The 18,868-nt window shown below is 42.6% G+C and overlaps 1 protein-coding gene across 1 annotated transcript in view; it reads right to left on the bottom strand.

The window, feature by feature from the left end:
- Positions 1–18,868, bottom strand: part of LOC106600796 (G protein-activated inward rectifier potassium channel 1) — a 37,717-nt gene that overhangs the window by 13,605 nt on the left and 5,244 nt on the right. Inside the window, exon 2 of the mRNA XM_014192471.2 lies at positions 46–262. Coding sequence (XP_014047946.1) covers positions 46–262 — 217 coding nt within the window. The remainder of the gene's footprint in view (positions 1–45; positions 263–18,868) is intronic.

Below are 18,868 nucleotides of genomic sequence, written 5' to 3'. Positions count from 1 at the left end.
GAGAGTAAAGGTTTAACAGGAGGAGAGAGGGTAGTGGTTCTTCACCTGTGGTCTCCACAATGCCCTCCAGGATGACAACAATCTCAAACTGCTCGTTCATGAGGGATCGCTGGGACAGGTCAAAGAAAGGGCTCTTAGGATTGATCTCGTGGCAGATGGTGAGAGGTGATACTAGGAAGAGCTGGTCCGCACCCGTCCCAAAACCCACATCCAGCTCACACTGGTCCAGGGGTAGGAACTCTCCCTCCGGGGTCTGACGAGACTGGGAGAGAGGGTGGGAGAGAGAGGGAGGGGGAGGAGAGAAAGGAGAAATAGCGGGAGAGAGCGAAAGAGAGCGAAAGAGAGGTTTTTTTTAGACTTTAAACTGTAGACTTGCATTTTTCCACTCTACCATGGCCTCTGTTGGAGTCACTCTGCAGTGCTATTAAGATGATTGTAGATAACAGTGTGACTGGAGCAGAGTAGCCTGGAGCCTATCAATCTTCTCTACACCACCACATGCTGTTTGTCTTGTTGTTCAGTTCCTATTTTCTTCCCTTCAGGAGGTGGGTGAGTGGACAGCACATAAACCAAAACAAAGTAGGCAGCCAAAAGTAATATAGGAACATTTCAGGACATGGGGGTGCATACATTGATATGTGATAGAACATTTATGTTTTAGGTGCCATGGCCTCCAGCACAATGTACCTATTTTCTCTTATCACCCAGCACACCATCCCATCCCCCTCCCCTTATCTCCAACCCAGGGAAGCACCACACATCTGTGCAAGAAAATAGCCACTAAACTCTGCTAGTTTCACCGCTCTCCAAGGTGAGACACACACACATACACACACTCTGTCTCTCTCTCTTGCCCCGTACCACGTGAGAGCACAAGAGGGCATTCTTTCCTCTAAATATTCAAGGCTGAAAGTCGAGAGAGGCAAAGGTCGAGTCATGTGTCCCCCGAAACATGACCCACCAAACTCCGCTTCTTAACACCTGTCCACTTAACCCGCAAGCCAGCTGCACCAATGTGTCGGAGGAAACATCGTTCAACTGACAACTGAAGTCAGCCTGCAGGCGCCCGGCCCGTCACAAGGAGTCGCTAGAGCGCGATGAGCCAAGTCAAGCCCCCCCCCGGCCAAACCCTTCCCTAACCCGGACGACGCTGGGCCAATTGTGCACCGCCCTATGGAACTCCCAGCCACGGCCGGTTGTGACACAGAACCCAGGTCAGTAGCAAGCCTGACCCTTCACATTAATTTGCAGTGGGCCTGGCGAGGGTTAGATGAGGAGGTGGTGAGAAAACCCTGTTTAGACAGACCCAGCCTGCGATGTGCTAACTGGTACAGAAGCATTTCATTGCCCAGATGAAGACAGGGAACAGCGCTGGGCTCTCAGCTGTCTGAGCTAAGCTGAGCTGGGCTCCTCTCTTTAACTCTCTCTGTCTCTTTCGCTCTCTCTCTCACTCGTTCTGAAGCCTTCTCTAATAGTTCTCTCTCTCTGTGTCTCCCTCTGCCTCCCCTGTCTCTTTTCCTTATACCCCTCTCTATATCTCTCTCTATCTGTAAGTCTGTGCACAATGCAGCTGCTGGGATTTTCCGTAAGGAAAATAAGAGGGTTAATGAACATGAATGGGCCAATCAGCAAAAACCATAACAAAGACGGCTCCCCACCACTGTTTCTATAAAAAGCTGAAGGATTGGGCTGGATTCATTCTCAAATTCATACACAGAGCTATTGATGCAGGGACTGACCATCCATGATATTAAAATGATAGTTTTAACCAATTTTTGAGGCTATAAAGTGTTTGTTTACATTTATTTGGTTTACAAACATCGGAGTAAAACAAGCATATATTTTAAGTTCTGATGGGATACGGCAGTTAAACTAAGCTCATCAGTTATATTCTTCAAGACTCAAGGGGAATATATAATTAATTTATGTCCAAAAATGGATGTAGCAACTGCTGATTGGCCATTTAAGACACGCTGTTTGTCAGAAATTGAGGTTTTGTGTTTCAAATCGAAGGACAACATGAGTGTGGAGAGTCGCAGAATTGTTTCTATTCCCACTGTTTCGGAGAGTTATTATTCACATTGAAGGACACAATCTTAATTTTCTTTTATGTTTTTCTTTTTTTTTTTTACATTCTTTCTCTCTCTGTACAGTAAGTCTCCAAAACTGAGGGAAAGATTGTTACTGCAGTTTTCTCATCTCTGTTTCTTATCACAACATCCTGATAATTGGGATGATGTGTCAGCCTCACCACCTACACACACCTCACCTCTAACTCTTCTCTACCACACACACACACACACACACACACACACACACACACACACACACACACACACACACACACACACACACACACACACACACACACACACACACACACACACACACCCTGCACCCCCACACAGTCCCACTCCTCCACTCAACACACTGCTGTTGCTGTTTTAGGATCCTCTTATCCTGCCTCCTACCTGCTGTATGAATCTCAAGAGCATTTCCAGTACTTCCAGACCAAACCATAGAACCTGTAGTGGGCAGTAATATTTGACATGTGTAAGCACAGTATATTATATATACCTCACTTCTAGTCCTTGGGCCCATGACATCAAGAGTGTCTTACATGGGAGCATTGACAATGTGCTTTTGACGTGCCAATGTCCCTAAGTAGAAATTGGCCTTCTTGGCAGAGTTGCAAAGAAAAAGCCATATCTCAGACTGGCCAATAAAAATAAAAGATTAAGATGGGCAAAAGAACCCAGACACTGGACAGAGGAACTCTGCCTAGAAGGCCAGCATCCCGGAGTCGCCTCTTCACTGTTGACGTTGAGACTGGTGATTTGCGTGTACTATTTAATGAAGCTGCCAGTTAAGGACTTGTGAGGTGTCTGTTTCTCAAACTAGACACTCTAATGTACTTGTCCTCTTGCTCAGTTGTGCACCGGGGCCTCCCACTCCTCTTTCTATTATGGTAAGAGCCAGTTTGCGCTGTTCTGTGAAGGGAGTAGTATACAGCGTGTACGAGATCTTCAGTTTCTTGGCAATTTCTCGCATGGAATAGCCTTAATTTCTCAGAACAAGAATAGACTGATGAGTTTCAGAAGAAAGTTATTTGTTTCTGGCCATTTTGAGCCTGTAATCGAACCCACAATTGCTGATGCTCCAGATACTCAACTCGTCTAAAGAAAGCCAGATGTATTGCTTCTTAAATGAGTATAACAGTTTTCAGCTGTGCTAACATAATTGCAAAGGGGTTTTCTAATGATAAACTTGGATTAGCTAACACAACGTGCCATTGGAACACTGGAGTGATGGTTGCTGATAATGGGCATCTGTACGCCTATGTAGATATTCCATAGAAAATCAGCCGTTTCCAGCTACAATAGTCATTTACAACATAAACAATGTCTACATTGTATTTCTGATCAATTTGATGTTATTTTACATTTTTTCCAACTGCTTACACACAAAATCTTTTCATGTCACACAATTTTTGAAACCTCTCACTCAAAGTGCAAAACTACACACCAAATATCCAAAACCATAAGCTATTTCTCAGCCTTTGACTCAGTTGTCAATTGCATAAAACACTTTTTTCAAAACACTACACACAATTCTCTACCTAAAACACAAAAATCTAACAGGAAGTGACTTGCTTTCCTTTTCCAAACACAACCAATCAAAATGCTACACTTATTCACCAGGTCACACACACACTCCTCACATGTGCAAACACTAATTGCTTAACTGATCACTAACCAATCACTGCTTTACTGTAGTATAGGCCTATAAATAGGTCAAAGGTCAGATTACCTGTTTTGAACAATGGATGCCAACAATGGACAGAGAGCAAGAGGAGTAGGAGGGAGAGGCAGGGGACAACAACGAGGACAAATTCAAAGACGAGGAGTAGGAGGAAGAAGAGGACGAGGGCAAAGAAGAGAAGGAAGGAGAGCCATCTCTGATGAGATTAGGGCAACACTTGTTGATCATGTGATCAACCACGGTTTGACCATGAGAGGCTGGACAGAGAGTCCAGCCCAACTTGAGTCGATTTACAGTGGCGTCCATAATTCGAACCTTCAGAAATGAGAACAGGTATGCAACTATCTAATGACTATTTTTGCATTACAATAATGTACTGTAAAATACGTATGACTGCATAGTATTGCATAAACATTTGTAACTCTAAGCCATCCATTTACTGCACTGCATTGAATGAATGAGGTTGGTTATCATGCTGTACTACCTTTTTTTTTGTACCTTGTTTACAGTTCCTATGCTGAACACATACTGTGTTTTGAATTCTGTACAGAGTGGAAAGGCAAAGACATCATGGAGGATGAGGACGCTTGTTTACAGATGTACAAGAGACTGCAATTATAAATATGGTTTTGGCCAACAATGCAATTAGGATTCAAGAGATAAGAGAGCATATCTTGAATAATGACACCATATTTAACAACATCAATGCTGTAAGCCTGTCGACCATACAACGCATCCTCCAACGGCACCGAGTGACGATGAAATAACTTTACAAGGTGCCATTTGAGAGAAACTCTGACAGAGTCAAGAATATGTGACATGACTTTGTATGTATGCAACACTACTTCCAGTACTTCAGACATACCATATTTACTCATCTGTATATCCTTTTGTCTGTTACAGAGAGTATTGGAGCTGGATGCCCATGTAATTCGCCATGAATTTATTTATGTGGATGAGGTTGGCTTCAACCTCACCAAAACCAGGCGCCGCGGAAGAAATGTATAGGACAGAGGGCAATTATATAGGACAGAGAGCAAATATAACTATGTGTGCTGCCATCACTCAAAATGGGGTCCTCCATCACAATGCCACACTGGGTCCATACAACACCGGCCATATGCTCACTTTTCTGGATGCAATTTACACAATGCTTGTCCCTGATCCAGATCAGGAGCCTGCTAGATTTGTGGTTTTATGGGACAATGTTAGTTTTCACCGGGCTGTTCTGGTCCAAAACTGGTTTGCCACCCATCCACAATTTGTAGTTTTGTACTTACCCCCATATTCACCTTTTCTAAATCCCATAGAGGAATTCTTCTCAGCCTGGCGCTGGAAAGTGTATGATCGCCAACCCTATGCCCGCATACTGCTTCTCCAGGCAATGGAGGATGCATGTGGGGACATAGAGGTTGCCTCTGTCCAAGGTTGGATACGCCATGCTAGGAGATACTTCCCTCGATGTTTGGCAAGAGAAAACATATCTTGTGATGTGGACGAAGTGTTGTGGCCAGACCCAGCCCGGAGAAGAGATGATACCAATTCCCGGACTGCCCCCCCCGGGACCCCACACACACAATTGTGTTCTTTACTGTATTATAAAGAATATACTTTTGGTTTACATATGTTTATGGTTTTGTTGTATGGTACTGTATACAACAGTAATGTTTGGCCTAATAAATATTTTCTGTTTCTACATTGCATTGGTGTTTACAGTGTACTTGTTACCCCTCTCAGCAGATTACTTTCACAGTAGAACATTGTATTGAAATGTAGATATAAGCCTATGAAAGACCAACGAGCTTTAGATTTAGAACAACAGTGTTTACATGGTATATCCAAAAATGTACTATTATGAAAGCAGTGTTTGCCATTTGATGCAAATGCTTCATTCTGACATGTGTTTATGGCATTTCGAATGCAGTGTTACATTTTGAAGGAGATGTGAGGCATTTTGCATTTTGTGTGTGCAGTTTAAGGAATTGTGTGTAGAGTTTTGAAAAAGGAGACAGTTTTGAAAACGTGTGTAAGCATTTGGAAAAAACTGTAATGACAAAGTATTTTCTTTAAAAAAACAAGGACATTTCTAAGTGACCCCAAACGTTTTAACGGTTGTGTGTATATATTCTAAAAAGTATGTATTTTTAAATTAAAAAGGAACATTTTTCTTCACATTTTCAAACAGTACATTTCTATTTTCCAACGGGGCTATACATTTCGGTGAGGTTTGTCTCGCCTGAGTAGCCTCGTTTCACTGCCGAAAATACAATTAAACTATGTAGTGTTTAACAAAATAACAAAACAATGTCAAATACAGGTAGCCTAGTCAAATAATTAACATCCAATCACATTTATTGTTTGTTTCAGAAATATTTTGCATCTTCAAAGTGGTAGTAGGCATGTTGTGTAAATCAAATGATACAAACCCCCCTCCAAAAAAATCTATTTTAATTCCAGGTTGTAAGGCAACAAAATAGAAAAAATGCCAAGGGTGTGAATACTTTTGCAAGCCACTGTACATTCCCGAAACGGACGACACAAACAACTGGATTTGTTATCCCTTTCATGCCCTGCCTCCAGTCCACTTACTGATATCTGAACAAGAGAGCCTCATCAAAATTGCAACAAGCGGTTCTGTGAAAATTGAATTTAATCAGAAGCCACTGCCAGATTTCTGGATAGGGCTGCGCTCAGAGTTTCTTGCCTTGGCAAATCGCGCTGTTAAGACATTGATGCCATTTGCAACCACGTACCTATGTGAGAGTGGATTCTCGGCCCTCACTAGCATGAAAACTAAATACAGGCACAGACTGTGTGCGGAAAATGATTTAAGACTGAGACTCTCTCCAATACAACCCAACATTGCAGAGTTATGTGCATCCTTTCAAGCATACCCTTCTCATTAACCTGTGGTGAGTTATTCACAATTTTTGATGAACAAATATGTTTTTTTATGTAAGATGGCTGAATAAAGAGATAATTATTGATTTTCATTATATTATTATTTGTGCCCTGGTCCTATAAGAGCTCTTTGACACTTCCCACCAGCCGGATTGTTACAAAAACTGATGTTTAATAAATGTATCATATAGTGTGTGTGTGGCAGGCTTACAATGATGGCAACAACAAAAAAAGTTTGGGAACCACTGCCTTAGACCATCCTGTGTAGCCTATCAACAAGCAGCCACCCAGCCAGCCACTGGCTATCGGAGGGGCGGGACAAGCTCATAACTCACAGTCAGAAATCTAACACAACTGATTACCACACAAGATTAAAAAGGTGAAATATTATAAACATATGTTTGAGACTACATTGCAGCAGTCTACCGGCTATGTCAGAATTACAGTTAATCTGAACGTCTGCACTCCAGGCAACCGCATTTTGAGTTTAACCCTCCTGTTGTGTTCGTTTCATGTTAATTCATTCTGTGTTCCCGTTCCAAAATGACCGCCCCATTATAGCTGACTATAAATCCATAATAATACATATATTATCACCTAATGTTGTGTTAGATCTTTTTATCAACTTAAGTTCTTGTGAACATTACAAGTTTGAACTTCTATTTGCTATTTATGGCCTGTAGGCCTCATTGACCTGAGCTCCTACAACTTGTTTTTGAGTTAAAAAAGCATAATGTATGGATTATTTTGACTATAACAAATACTCAGTTGAAACATATTGTGCTATTTATCACAGACTACTTTGTGTCAAAGTTTAACAAGGATTCTCTCCTCCTCACCAGTGTCATGATCAAAGATATGATCAACAGCCTCACATACAGTATATCGTTTAGTCATTGTGCTGCCACAGAATGAATTTTGAGCAAGGCCTCAAAAAAGCTTTATATACCAGAGGTGCGAGAAAAGTTATTTATATTATTGAAACAATGTTGAGATTGTTTGTGAGAATGCCAACAGGTGTGGTTCCTGTGGGAGAAAGATTCTATTGGGGAAAGGTTCCTGTGGGGGTTGCCATGGAAGCCAAGAAGGGGAGTGAGGTGTGTGTGTGCTCCATCACACATGCATGTGGGGGTCTGGGAGAGGAAGTGTGTCCATTTGATGAATGGGCATGTGGCTGAACTCAATTTTAAACACTAATTGTAGTCTCACCCATTCATTTCCAATGACCGGTCATTTTTGACCGGGAGCACCACAGGTGTACAAAAGTTAAATAAAACACCCCAAATTTAATGAAAATCATCAAAATGTATTGTGTGTGTTCAGAGGCCCTGTGTGGACAAAGTCATGGAACCTTATGACAATCAGATTGTCAGAGAGAAAACTTGTAAATCGGTCCAATTCGACTGGCTGTCACGACTTCCGCCGATGTTGGTTCCTCTCCTTGTTCGGGCGGCGCTCGGCGGTCGGCGTCGCCGGTCTTCTAGCCATCATTGATCCACTTTTCATTTTCCATTTGTTTTGTCTTGTCTTCCCACACACCTGGTTTCAATTCCCTCATTACATGTTGTGTATTTAACCCTCTGTTCCCCACATGTCCTTGTCCGGAATTGTTTGTTGTAAGTGCTTGTGCACGTTATGCTGGCATGTGACGGGTATTGTACCCATTTGATTTAACGGTGGTTAACGGTGGTTTTTATTATTAAACTGCACCGTTGTAAATCAGTTTTTTGCTCTCCTGCGCCTGACTTCTCTGCCGCCAGTACGCACCCCTTACACTGGAACACAGCAGGACAGTTAAAACATTGGGGTAGAGTCTGCAGCCATTTCTTATACAAGTCAGGATATTTATCAAAGAGGGTTTGCTGAATAGTTTGCTCTATAATTAGCCGCTCACACCATACATTGAGCGATGTCTATACCTTGTAATTTACTAAAGTTGAAACCTGTCCTATGTGCAACCAAGACAATCACACCATAATAAACTCCCACGTTTCCAAAAAACATTGCGGTCCTTCCAATGATCACATTGTCAGTTAAAACGTACTATTCATGTTTTTTAAAAAAGGAACGCTTAACGAATTAGAGTTTCAATTAATAGGAAAAATGGCTGAGCTCTGTAGCTTGGCCTGTTTAGTTGTTGGAGAGAGGCCCGGATGTGTCCGCCACCAGGTAGGCTACAGACAAGTGCTATTCAAGTCTGAAACACTTGCTCTGTGTCTAGTTTAAGACTCATAAAGAAAGGTGGATTCCCAAATCCAAGGTTCCAACACTTCGATCCTATACCTTGGTTGAAATGTCTGGGGGAGACCCCTCCCCAGATCCCAAGAAGTTTTAACTACAAGTCCAGTTTGCAGTGAGTACAATGTTTAGTGTGCTGTTTATTGATAACATAGTTAGATGCAACAGATCAAGCCTGGTTAGGCAATCCTGTCATAGATTAAATATTAGTGGCCCATGTAATAATTCCTTGGAATGTGTTATCTACAGGACCCGCACGTCAACAAGCGTCTGCGTTGCCAAGGGCTAAAATAGAAGTCAGTTCTATTTCTGACGCAGATCGCGCTGCAAGTCCTTCCTCTCCCATCTCCTCATTGGTTTATAGAAGCAGGTACCCACGTGCCATCTCCTCATTGGTTATACCCACGTGGGTCAGTGAAAGACGAAATAGGTCGGTGACGGTAATACACGTAATTTATGAAAGTTGCCAATTGCAATATAAAGTCAAGAGAAGAAAAAGCCTGGAAGGAGGAGAGATGACTAGAAACGATTCGGTTAACCGTTTTATGTGTGGATTAATTGGTGGAGTAGAGGACCTTGTGCATTTCAGGTAAAATAACAGCCCAATGTTTAAATCCCAGGACAAATTAGCTAGCAACAGCAAGCTAGCTAAATAGGAAAAATGAGTTAGCAAGTGCAAGCTAGCTAGCTAAATTGCCATAAATGTTTAATTATTTTCGACCTGTCCCCAAATTAATATAATTGGTTCAGAGTTTGTTTTGATATTTTAACCTGCGTGTCGTGATCGCGTTTGGTGTGGGGGAACAAAATACATTGATGCACGATGGCGCACGCTCGCAGCCGGTTTGGGTTCCATGTTAGAGTTGAAAGCAAAAGTAATTGCCATACATCTTGCATTTCAAGAATATATGCTTTGTACTGGGTCTTCACCCGTTCTCACCATGGTGGGAATGGTCCAATATCATTTAAGTGAGAGATGGCCTCACTGCATGATAACCTGCGCAAAATGAGACTGCGCCTGCATTGTTTGTAAATGTCCTAATGACTGAAATATGAGCTGCTACTGCCCTAAATGGACTCGCTAGTCTATGAGGAGTGCAACAGCAGCTAGGAGTTCGAATGTGAAGGCAGCTTAACATGCATTTTGGAGTGTGGCTTGACTCTCCACAGTCGCCTGCAAAAAGCCAACACCATTATCGGTATCTGAAACGTTACGAGTGCCTGAATGCTCTAGTGTCTTGACAATCTTTTTCTAACACTTTACATTGCGGCTTCAAAAGCATCAGCTCTCACTCTAAATCATTTTGACAGGTGTGGCATATGAAGAAGCTGATTAAACAGCATGATCATTACTGATGCCTCCAGAGACGGACCCTCTGTCATCGTCACTCAGCGCATAGGTTTACCTCCACTCTACTCACATCCTACCATACCCTTGTCTGTACATTATGCCTTGAATCTATTCTACCACGCCCAGAAATCTGCTCCTTTTATTCTCTGTCCCCAACGCACTAGACGACCAGTCCTTATAGCCTTTAGCCGCACTCTTATCCTACTCCTCCTCTGTTCCTCTGGTGATGTAGAGGTTAACCCAGGCCCTGTAGCCCCCAGTTCCACTCCTATTCCCCAGGCGCTATCATTTGTTGACTTCTGTAACCATAAAAGCCTTGGTTTCATGCATGTTAACATCAGAAGCCTCCTCCCTAAGTTAGTTTTTTTCACTGCTTTAGCACACTCCGCCAACCCTGATGTCCTAGCCGTGTCTGAATCCTGGCTTAAGAAGGCCACCAAAAATTCTGACATTTCCATCCCCAACTACAACATTTTCCGCCAAGATAGAACTGCCAAAGGGGGTGGAGTTGCAATCTACTGCAGAGACAGCCTGCAGAGTTCTGTCATGCTATCCAGGTCTGTCGCCAAACAGTTCGAGCTTCTACTTTTAAAATTCACCTTTCCATAAATAAGTCTCTCACTGTTGCCGCTTGTTATAGACCCCCCTCAGCTCCCAGCTGTGCCCTGGACACCATATGTGAATTAATTGCCCCCATATATCTTCAGAGTTTGTACTGTTATATGACCTAAACTGGGATATGCTTAACACCCCGGCCGTCCTACAATCTAAACTAGATGCCCTCAATCTCACACAAATTATTAATGAACCTACCAGGTACAACCCTACATCCATAAACACAGGCACCCTCATAGATATCATCCTGACCAACCTGCCCTCTAAATACACCTCTGCTGTCTTCAACCAGGATCTCAGCGATCACTGCCTCATTGCCTGTGTCCGTAATGGGTCCGCGGTCAAACGACCACCCCTCATCACTGTCAAACACTCCCTAAAACACTTCAGCGAGCAGGCCTTTCTTTTTTTTTGGGGGGGGGATAATATATTTATTGGCATGTATTATTTTATAATTTAACAATCAGCAAAATATGACACAGATAATGCCCCGTTTTTCCTTCTACCTACACAAAACACCATGCTACATGGGGGCACATTGTGCAAAACCCTTCCCTCCCCAACACAGGAACACCCCCCTCCCTCCCCTCTACCGGTATTAGCTTCACTGATTAACAGCAAAAAAAGAAACAGAATGACCTTCACATTCCATGCTTGAAAATAAATTATTCAACACAAAAACAAATAATAATAATACAATAATGAAGAAAGTAGTTATGAGGCAGCTAAGGTGACGTCTCTAGAAACCGCTGAAAGTCACCCAGACATCAGTAAATTCAAAGGGTTTATTACGTAAATTGTATGTTATTTATTCTGATGGAATATAGGAAGATAGTTCTTTAAGCCACATCTGCTTGCTTGGCGGAGTGTCACTGTTCCATATAATAGCTGTGCATTTACTGGCTGCATTGACTGCCAATTTAATGAATATGGTTTTGCTACAAATATTAACTGGTAGAACAGAATCATCTCCAAGAAGAATAAGGGATGGATCTAGTGGTACCGTCATATTAGTGACCTGCGATACGATCTGAATAATGTCTTTCCAATAATTGCTTAGTTCAGGGCAGGACAAAAACATATGCATAAGTGTGCCCACTCCTGTTTTACACCTTGGGCAAAATGTTGAATATTTAGAATTGATCTTATACAGTCTCTCTGGTGTAAAGTAGAACCTATGTAAAATATTGAATTGCATCAACTTGTGCCTTGTGTTAAATGAAAGACGCTGAGCATCTAAAAAGAGCTTTCCCCATTTCTCATCCTCAAAAATGAGACCAAGGTCATCATGCCACTTCATGCAAGCTTTCAGAGGTTCATCATTCCCCAACAGCGCTTGAAGACCAGAGTACATGTAAGAAATTAAACCTTTTACCCCTTTCCTTTCCAGCTACAGTTTATCAGTTTTAGGTTTACTCATGGGCTGAATCCTACCTCCCTGCTGAGTGGCAATATAATGCCTAACCTGTAGGTACTTGAAGAAATGAGTTTGAGGTAACTGAAAATTAGATGCCAGTTGTTGAAAGGATAGTAATTAACCTTCTCTATAGAGATGACCAAATGTTTTAATTCCTTTGTTGAACCAAGAAAATGTAATGCCATCTCTCATGGCTTTGGGTAAGATGGGGTTATTATAGGAAGGTATTTGTTCATATATAGATCTAAGCCCTTCTGTTTGTTTACAGACTTCAATCCGTATATTTAAAGTGTTTTTAATGAAAGGGTCGTCTATGAGACCTAGCAAAGCTTTAGGTGGGCTAACATAAGGTATAGATGCCAATGTAGCAGGGGTCAGACACTTGTCTATCTGTCTCCAAGAAGGTGAACTTGTTGTTGTATCTTGCCGCACCCACACAGCCTTTAACTGAGATGCCGAGTAATACAACTGGAAGTCAGGTAGAGTAAGTCCTCCTTCTGAGTAAGGTTTGCATAAAGTTTTGAGTTTCACTCTGAGGGGTTTCCCTTTCCACAGAAATGAAGAAACCTTCCTATTAAGTTGTTTGAAAAAAACATTGGGAACAGGAAAGGGCAAAGTTTGAAAAAGGTACAAGAATTTTGGTAATATATTCATCTTTACAAAATTGACCCGCCCAATAAGAGAAATTGGTAAATCCCGCCATCTATCCAATTCTTCCCCAACCTTTTTGAGAAGTGGAGTATAGTTAAGTGACTCCAGCAGAGCTACAGTAGTATTTTAGCCAGATGTGTAATGCCAGCAGTCTGCTGAATCTTTCACACCAACGATGGTACTGGACCTGAAATTATTGGCAATTTTTTGGAGTCTTTTAATGCTTACATCAGTTCTTTAAAATCCATTTTCAAATGTTCCGAGCTAGCCCTCCTGATGTCGTTTGACCCCACATGGACTACGACAGTGTCAGCTCCCGGCATCTGTTGTAGAACAGTCTTGTGGAAGAAGCCTCGTTATGTCCTGTACTCGTGCTCCTGGGTAGCGCAGGGTTTTTGCCTTGGGGACCGAGATGTTTCTCACCATTGAGCTGCCTATGATGACAGCTGGTGATGTAGAATGGGCCGGTTTCTCAGGCAGCCTCACAGTCTGGTGATGCTGGGAGCTTCAAGGATCTGAACCTGAGGTAGAAGCCACCGGAGAGTGAGACAGAACCGAGGACGAAGACACAGGTACCTCCGGATCCGATCTTGAGCCACCAAGGACGAATGCGCCGGAACCTCTGGTTCCAGGGCGGCAAAGCTGTTTCTGGTCTGTGTCAGTTCCTGGCTCAACATCTCCATGGAGACCCCCATTGCCAGAGGATGCCTTCTTCGACTTCCACGGCGAGTGACGTACCTCCATGGCTGGTTGGTTGGGTCGAGAACAGCTCCATTCTCCAGGGAAGGGGGAGACCCCTTTGGGGATGGAACCCTGCCTAGCACTGGCCAGTCGGCTGTGGAGAGCTGACACGGCGGCAAAACTTCCACCAGATGAGAGTGGCGTCCGGCTACTGGGGTGTAAGAAAAATAAAAAGTAGGTGGGCATGGGTTCCCCAGTAGTTTATGTAGGTTTGCTACTTGATTGCTAAGAGTAGCTTATTCGCTCCTGTAGTCCTCCGCAAGCAAGCAGTTGCTACATTGAAAGTCAGCGCCGTCCACATTGTCCCGGAACAAAGCAAAGTAAACACAGCTGCTGCAACGCTGGAAAAGTTCAATAGCGGCCTCCATTTGAGACCGCCAAGCCAGCTAAGCTAGCCTAAACAAAACTATGACACAGCCCCATGTGTGATACAGTATATTTTCTACGTTGTATAATAATAGTGAAGACAAAATTATGAAGTAATACATATGGAATCATGTAGTAAACAAAGAAGTTGTAAACAAACAATTATATACTGTTTCACACATGGGGCAGTGTCATAGGTTAGTTTAGGCTAATTATAGGCCCAACTTATTCTGGCTTTACCTCGTGTTTATAGAGAGAGAGAGTAGTGTGGCTGATGACATAGGTCCGTTCAGCAGAGCAGTTGGATCAAATACATTTTCTGTTGCAGTAATACAATCGTCTGTTACTGCCATTAACAGGCCCACAAGGAGATAACCAGCTGTTTCACTGTGATTAGTCACTTATGGATAGATTCCCAGTAATCTAACAGACAGATAGACAATGAATGGGTGTTCTGCTGTATTCAAATGAAATGAGAATGGGTAAGGGGTTATTAAGACACTCAACAGATCTTTTCAGAACAGATTTTTTACCACCTATAGTACCAGTCAAAAGCTTGGACACACCTACTCATTCAAGGGTATTCTTACTTTTTACTATTACTAATTGTGAAGACATCAAAACTATGAAATAACACGTATGGAATCATGTAGTAACCAAAAAAGTATTAAACAAATCAAAATATATTTTAGATTCTTCAAGGTAGCCACCCTTTGCCTTGATGACAGCTTTGCACACTCTACGCATTCTCTCAACCACATTCATGAGGTAGTCACCTGGAATGCATTTCAATTAACAGATATGACTTGTTAAAAGTTAATTTGTGGATTTTCTTAATGCGTTTGATACAATCAGTTGTGTTGTGACAAGGTAGGGGTGGTATACAGAAGATAGCCCTATTTGGTAAAAGACCAAGTCCAAGAACAGCTCAAATAAGCCAAGAGAAACGACAGTCCATCATTACTTTAAGACATGATGGTCAGTCAATACCAAAAATTTCAAGCACTTTGAAAATTTCTCCAAGTGCAGTTGCAAAAACCATCAAGCGCTATGATGAAACTGGCTCTCATGAGGACCGCCACAGGAAAGGAAGACCCGGAGTTACATCTGCTGCAGAGAATAAGTTCATAAGAGTTACCAACCTCAGAAACAACAGCACAAATAAATATTTCACAGAGTTCAAGTAACAGACACATTTCAACATCTAATGTTCAGAGGAGACTGCTTGAATCAGGCCTTCATGGTCAAATTGCTGCAAAGAAACCACTACTAAAGGACACCAATAAGAAGAAGAGACTTGCTTTGGCCAAGAAACACGAGCAATGGACATTAGACTGGTGGAAATCTGTCCTTTGGTCTGATGAGTCCAAATATACGATTTTTGGTTCCAAACGCCATGTCTTTGTGAGACGCAGAGTAGGTAAACGGATGATCTCCGCATGTGTGGTTCCCACCGTGAAGCATGGAGGAGGAGGTGTGATGGTATGGGGGTGCTGTGCAGGTGACACTCTCTGTGATTTATTTAGAATTCAAGGCACACTTAACCAGCATGGCTACCACTGCATTCTGCAGCGATATGCCATCCCATCTGGTTTTCACTTAGTGGGACTATCATTTGTTTTTCAACAGGACAATGACCCAACACACCTTCAGGCTGTGTAAGGGCTATTTGACAAGAAGGAGAGTGATGGAGTGCTGCATCAGATGACCTGGCATCCACAATCACCCGACCTGAACCCAATTGAGATGGTTTGGGATGAGTTGGACCGCAGAGTGAAGGAAAATCAGCCAGCAAGTGCACAGCATATGTTGGAACTCCTTCAAGACTGTTGGAAAAGCATTCCAGGTGAAGTTGGTTGAGAGAATGCCAAGAGTGATCAAAGCTGTCATCAAGGCAAAGGGTGGCTACTTTGAAGAATCTAAAATATATTTTGATTTGTTTTACACTTTTTTGGTTACTACATGATGCCATATGTGTTATTTCATAGTTTTGATGTCTTCACTATTATTCTACAATTAAGAAAATAGTAAAAATAAAGAAAAACCCTTGAATGAGTTGGTGTGTCCAAACTTTTGACTGGTACTGTAGATCATAAGGTTAACTTAGAATACAAAGCATGAACAAAGAGATGTCCATTAGGCCAAAGGCCTAGAAACCTAGGAAATGAGAATTGATCATACAATCCTTCCTCCATGGACGGGATACAGGATAAGAGAGAGAACAAAGGCATCTAATTCAATTTTTAACATCTGATGTAACCCTCTCAACCCAAAACCAACCCCCATTGGCCAATGAAACGATACCAAGTTAACCATGTAATCTGACCACCAAGGCCCAAACTCCACAGGGTGTCACAGCATCTAAGAGCTTGTGTGGGCGATGGGACCAATGTAAATAAGACAGAATTCATGAGAAGACCAAAAAAATTGCATAAGAGTAATTCAGAGTTCACCCTGTACAGATTCAAGAATCCACATAGATCATACATCCATATAGATAGCATCAGAGTTATCCTCAGTGAACAAGTTTTAGATAGATACCAGACAATATTATTCTATCACATTCAATAGTCAGTCCTCTGGATACAGTAACAGAGAGATACATTTTGGCCCCTCAGAGGGGGATGGGCTGACTAGTCCTTGGGCATTGTCCTTTTGTTTCTGGACCATTTTCCATCCAATACCGGGTGACAGAGAACACATAAATGAGGGTCGAGCCAACAAATCCACATCCTTCACACAAACAGATCTCCTTCTCAAAGGGCTAATCTCAATGGGCCCAGAGTTCTTCCTAGTCAGTTCACAACGCCAGGAAAAACTCATTGCCCTCAAGGTTAAATGTGTTCCAATGATTTCCAGTCTTTGGCCCAATCAGGAGGCTTCTCAATCCTGTGAATAAAGGTAGCCTAGCGATTAAGGGCGTTGAATCAGTAACCAAGAGGTCGCTGGTTCGAAACCCAGAGCAGATTAGATACAAAAATCTGTTGATGTGCCCTTGAGCAAGGCACTTAACCCTAATTGCTCCTGTAAGTTGCTCTGGATAAGACTATCTGCTAAATGACAAAAATGTCAAGCCTGGTCTGATGCTGACCTTCCCATGACATTGGCCTGTGGTCTAGTCCTCTGAGATGCCAAACAGGGAATGATGCATCAGTAAACATCCTCTGGGATGCCAGGAAATATCACCACTGTCTTACTATACACAGAATCTCAATGAGTGGCACAGTGGGGTTTGTGTTATGATAAACTCATCTCTCTCTGTGTTTAGAGGGGATATTGTTCATGTCTACTGTCAGGTGTTTACAGCCCAGTGAATACTGTACATGTGTTGGCCGTTGTTCTTGTGTGTGTGGTTTAACCCAAATTGGTTCTGGGCACTTCTGCTTTTTACTTGCTGTCTGTGACGGTTAAGATTAAAAAGACAGATGACTGTATCGCAAACGCTGACAAGCAAATCTTCCTGTGCCTGTGGCACTCTCCTCCACTCTCTTTGTGAAGCGGAAGAATCAGAGATAGCTGTTGGTGCACAGTCTTTCTCTCTCCATCTGTCTCTGTTCAAACAAACACGCTAACCTTCCCAATGACATAACCAGACAGACAGGACATTTTAACTTATCAATTCTAGATGCTTTTGAGAAGAAGGCAGCACCAAATTGCTGGTATGATAGATAACGTTCTGAGAACCACATGTTTCTTAGAGCTTGGTGAGGGCGGGCTTGTGCTACAGTGTATGGTTATTTTGCATACAACTTTCCCACAAGCTGTCTGGTTTGGGTTACAATTACGGTTACAATTAGGGTTAGAGATTAGATTTAGCATTAGGGTTTGAAGTTAATGTTAGGTTAAGAGTAAGCGTACAGGTTAGGGAAAATAGGATTTTGAATGGGAATCAATTGTTTGGTCCCCAAAAGGATGGCGAAACAAACATGTGTGTGTGTGTGTGTGTGTGTGTGTGTGTGTGTGTGTGTGTGTGTGTGTGTGTGTGTGTGTGTGTGTGTGTGTGTGTGTGTGTGTGTGTGTGTGTGTGTGTGTGTGTGTGTGTCCAGTAACTACTCTAAACAACCACCCATTTATACACATTTCAAAATGCCTTTCAGTCCTTTTTTGTCCACCCAGTGAATTTTATTCTTTGGTGCCATATCTTCTGAGTCTTATCTCCACAGTGAGTGACTCACGGCTGACGACAGGCACTAAATTAAATTGATTGGGCCTAAATAGGCCTGGTCATCCGAGTCATCTCCACACTCCATGCCTGGGCCTCTCCAAAGCCCTCATTAATCGGGCAGGCCGAGCGGCAGGCAGGCGACGGTGCATGTGTTGATTAGGTACTGGAGTGGTCCCTGGTTCACTGGCTGCTGAGGAAATTAAAGAGGTTGTTTGGAAACGCTTCACACGAGGAGGAGACGCGGGGAAAACGGAAATCACTGTTTTCTTGGAAATAATATAATCCACTCTGAAATTCAAATAGGCTGTTCTGTAATGCTAAACTGGAGGCGTGTTAGCTCTCTTTGTCTCTTGTCTTGAACCGTGTTTTAATGTGCAGTGTAATGCTCATAGACTGTGACAGGAAGGGTTGAAAAGGACTCCGCTCGCAACTGCCATGGCCAGAATAGGGCTTAATGTAACAGTGCTGCCAGAGCCCACCCACTAGTTCACTACAAACCTGAGAGGGATTCACATTGGAGCACCGGTAACAAGAGTCTAGTCTAATGTGGCTCTGTGAGTACACTGTGCCATAACCTCCAGCTGTTGAGTAACATAATGGTTTACAGTCAAACGCTCTTGCTTTATTTTTGTCTTCAGGGTATCTCCACCGACACACCGTG

This window comes from Salmo salar, chromosome ssa03 (assembly GCF_905237065.1).
Source record: "Salmo salar chromosome ssa03, Ssal_v3.1, whole genome shotgun sequence".
Classification (NCBI taxonomy): domain Eukaryota; kingdom Metazoa; phylum Chordata; class Actinopteri; order Salmoniformes; family Salmonidae; genus Salmo; species Salmo salar.
This window is presented reverse-complemented; position numbering and strand designations above follow the sequence as displayed.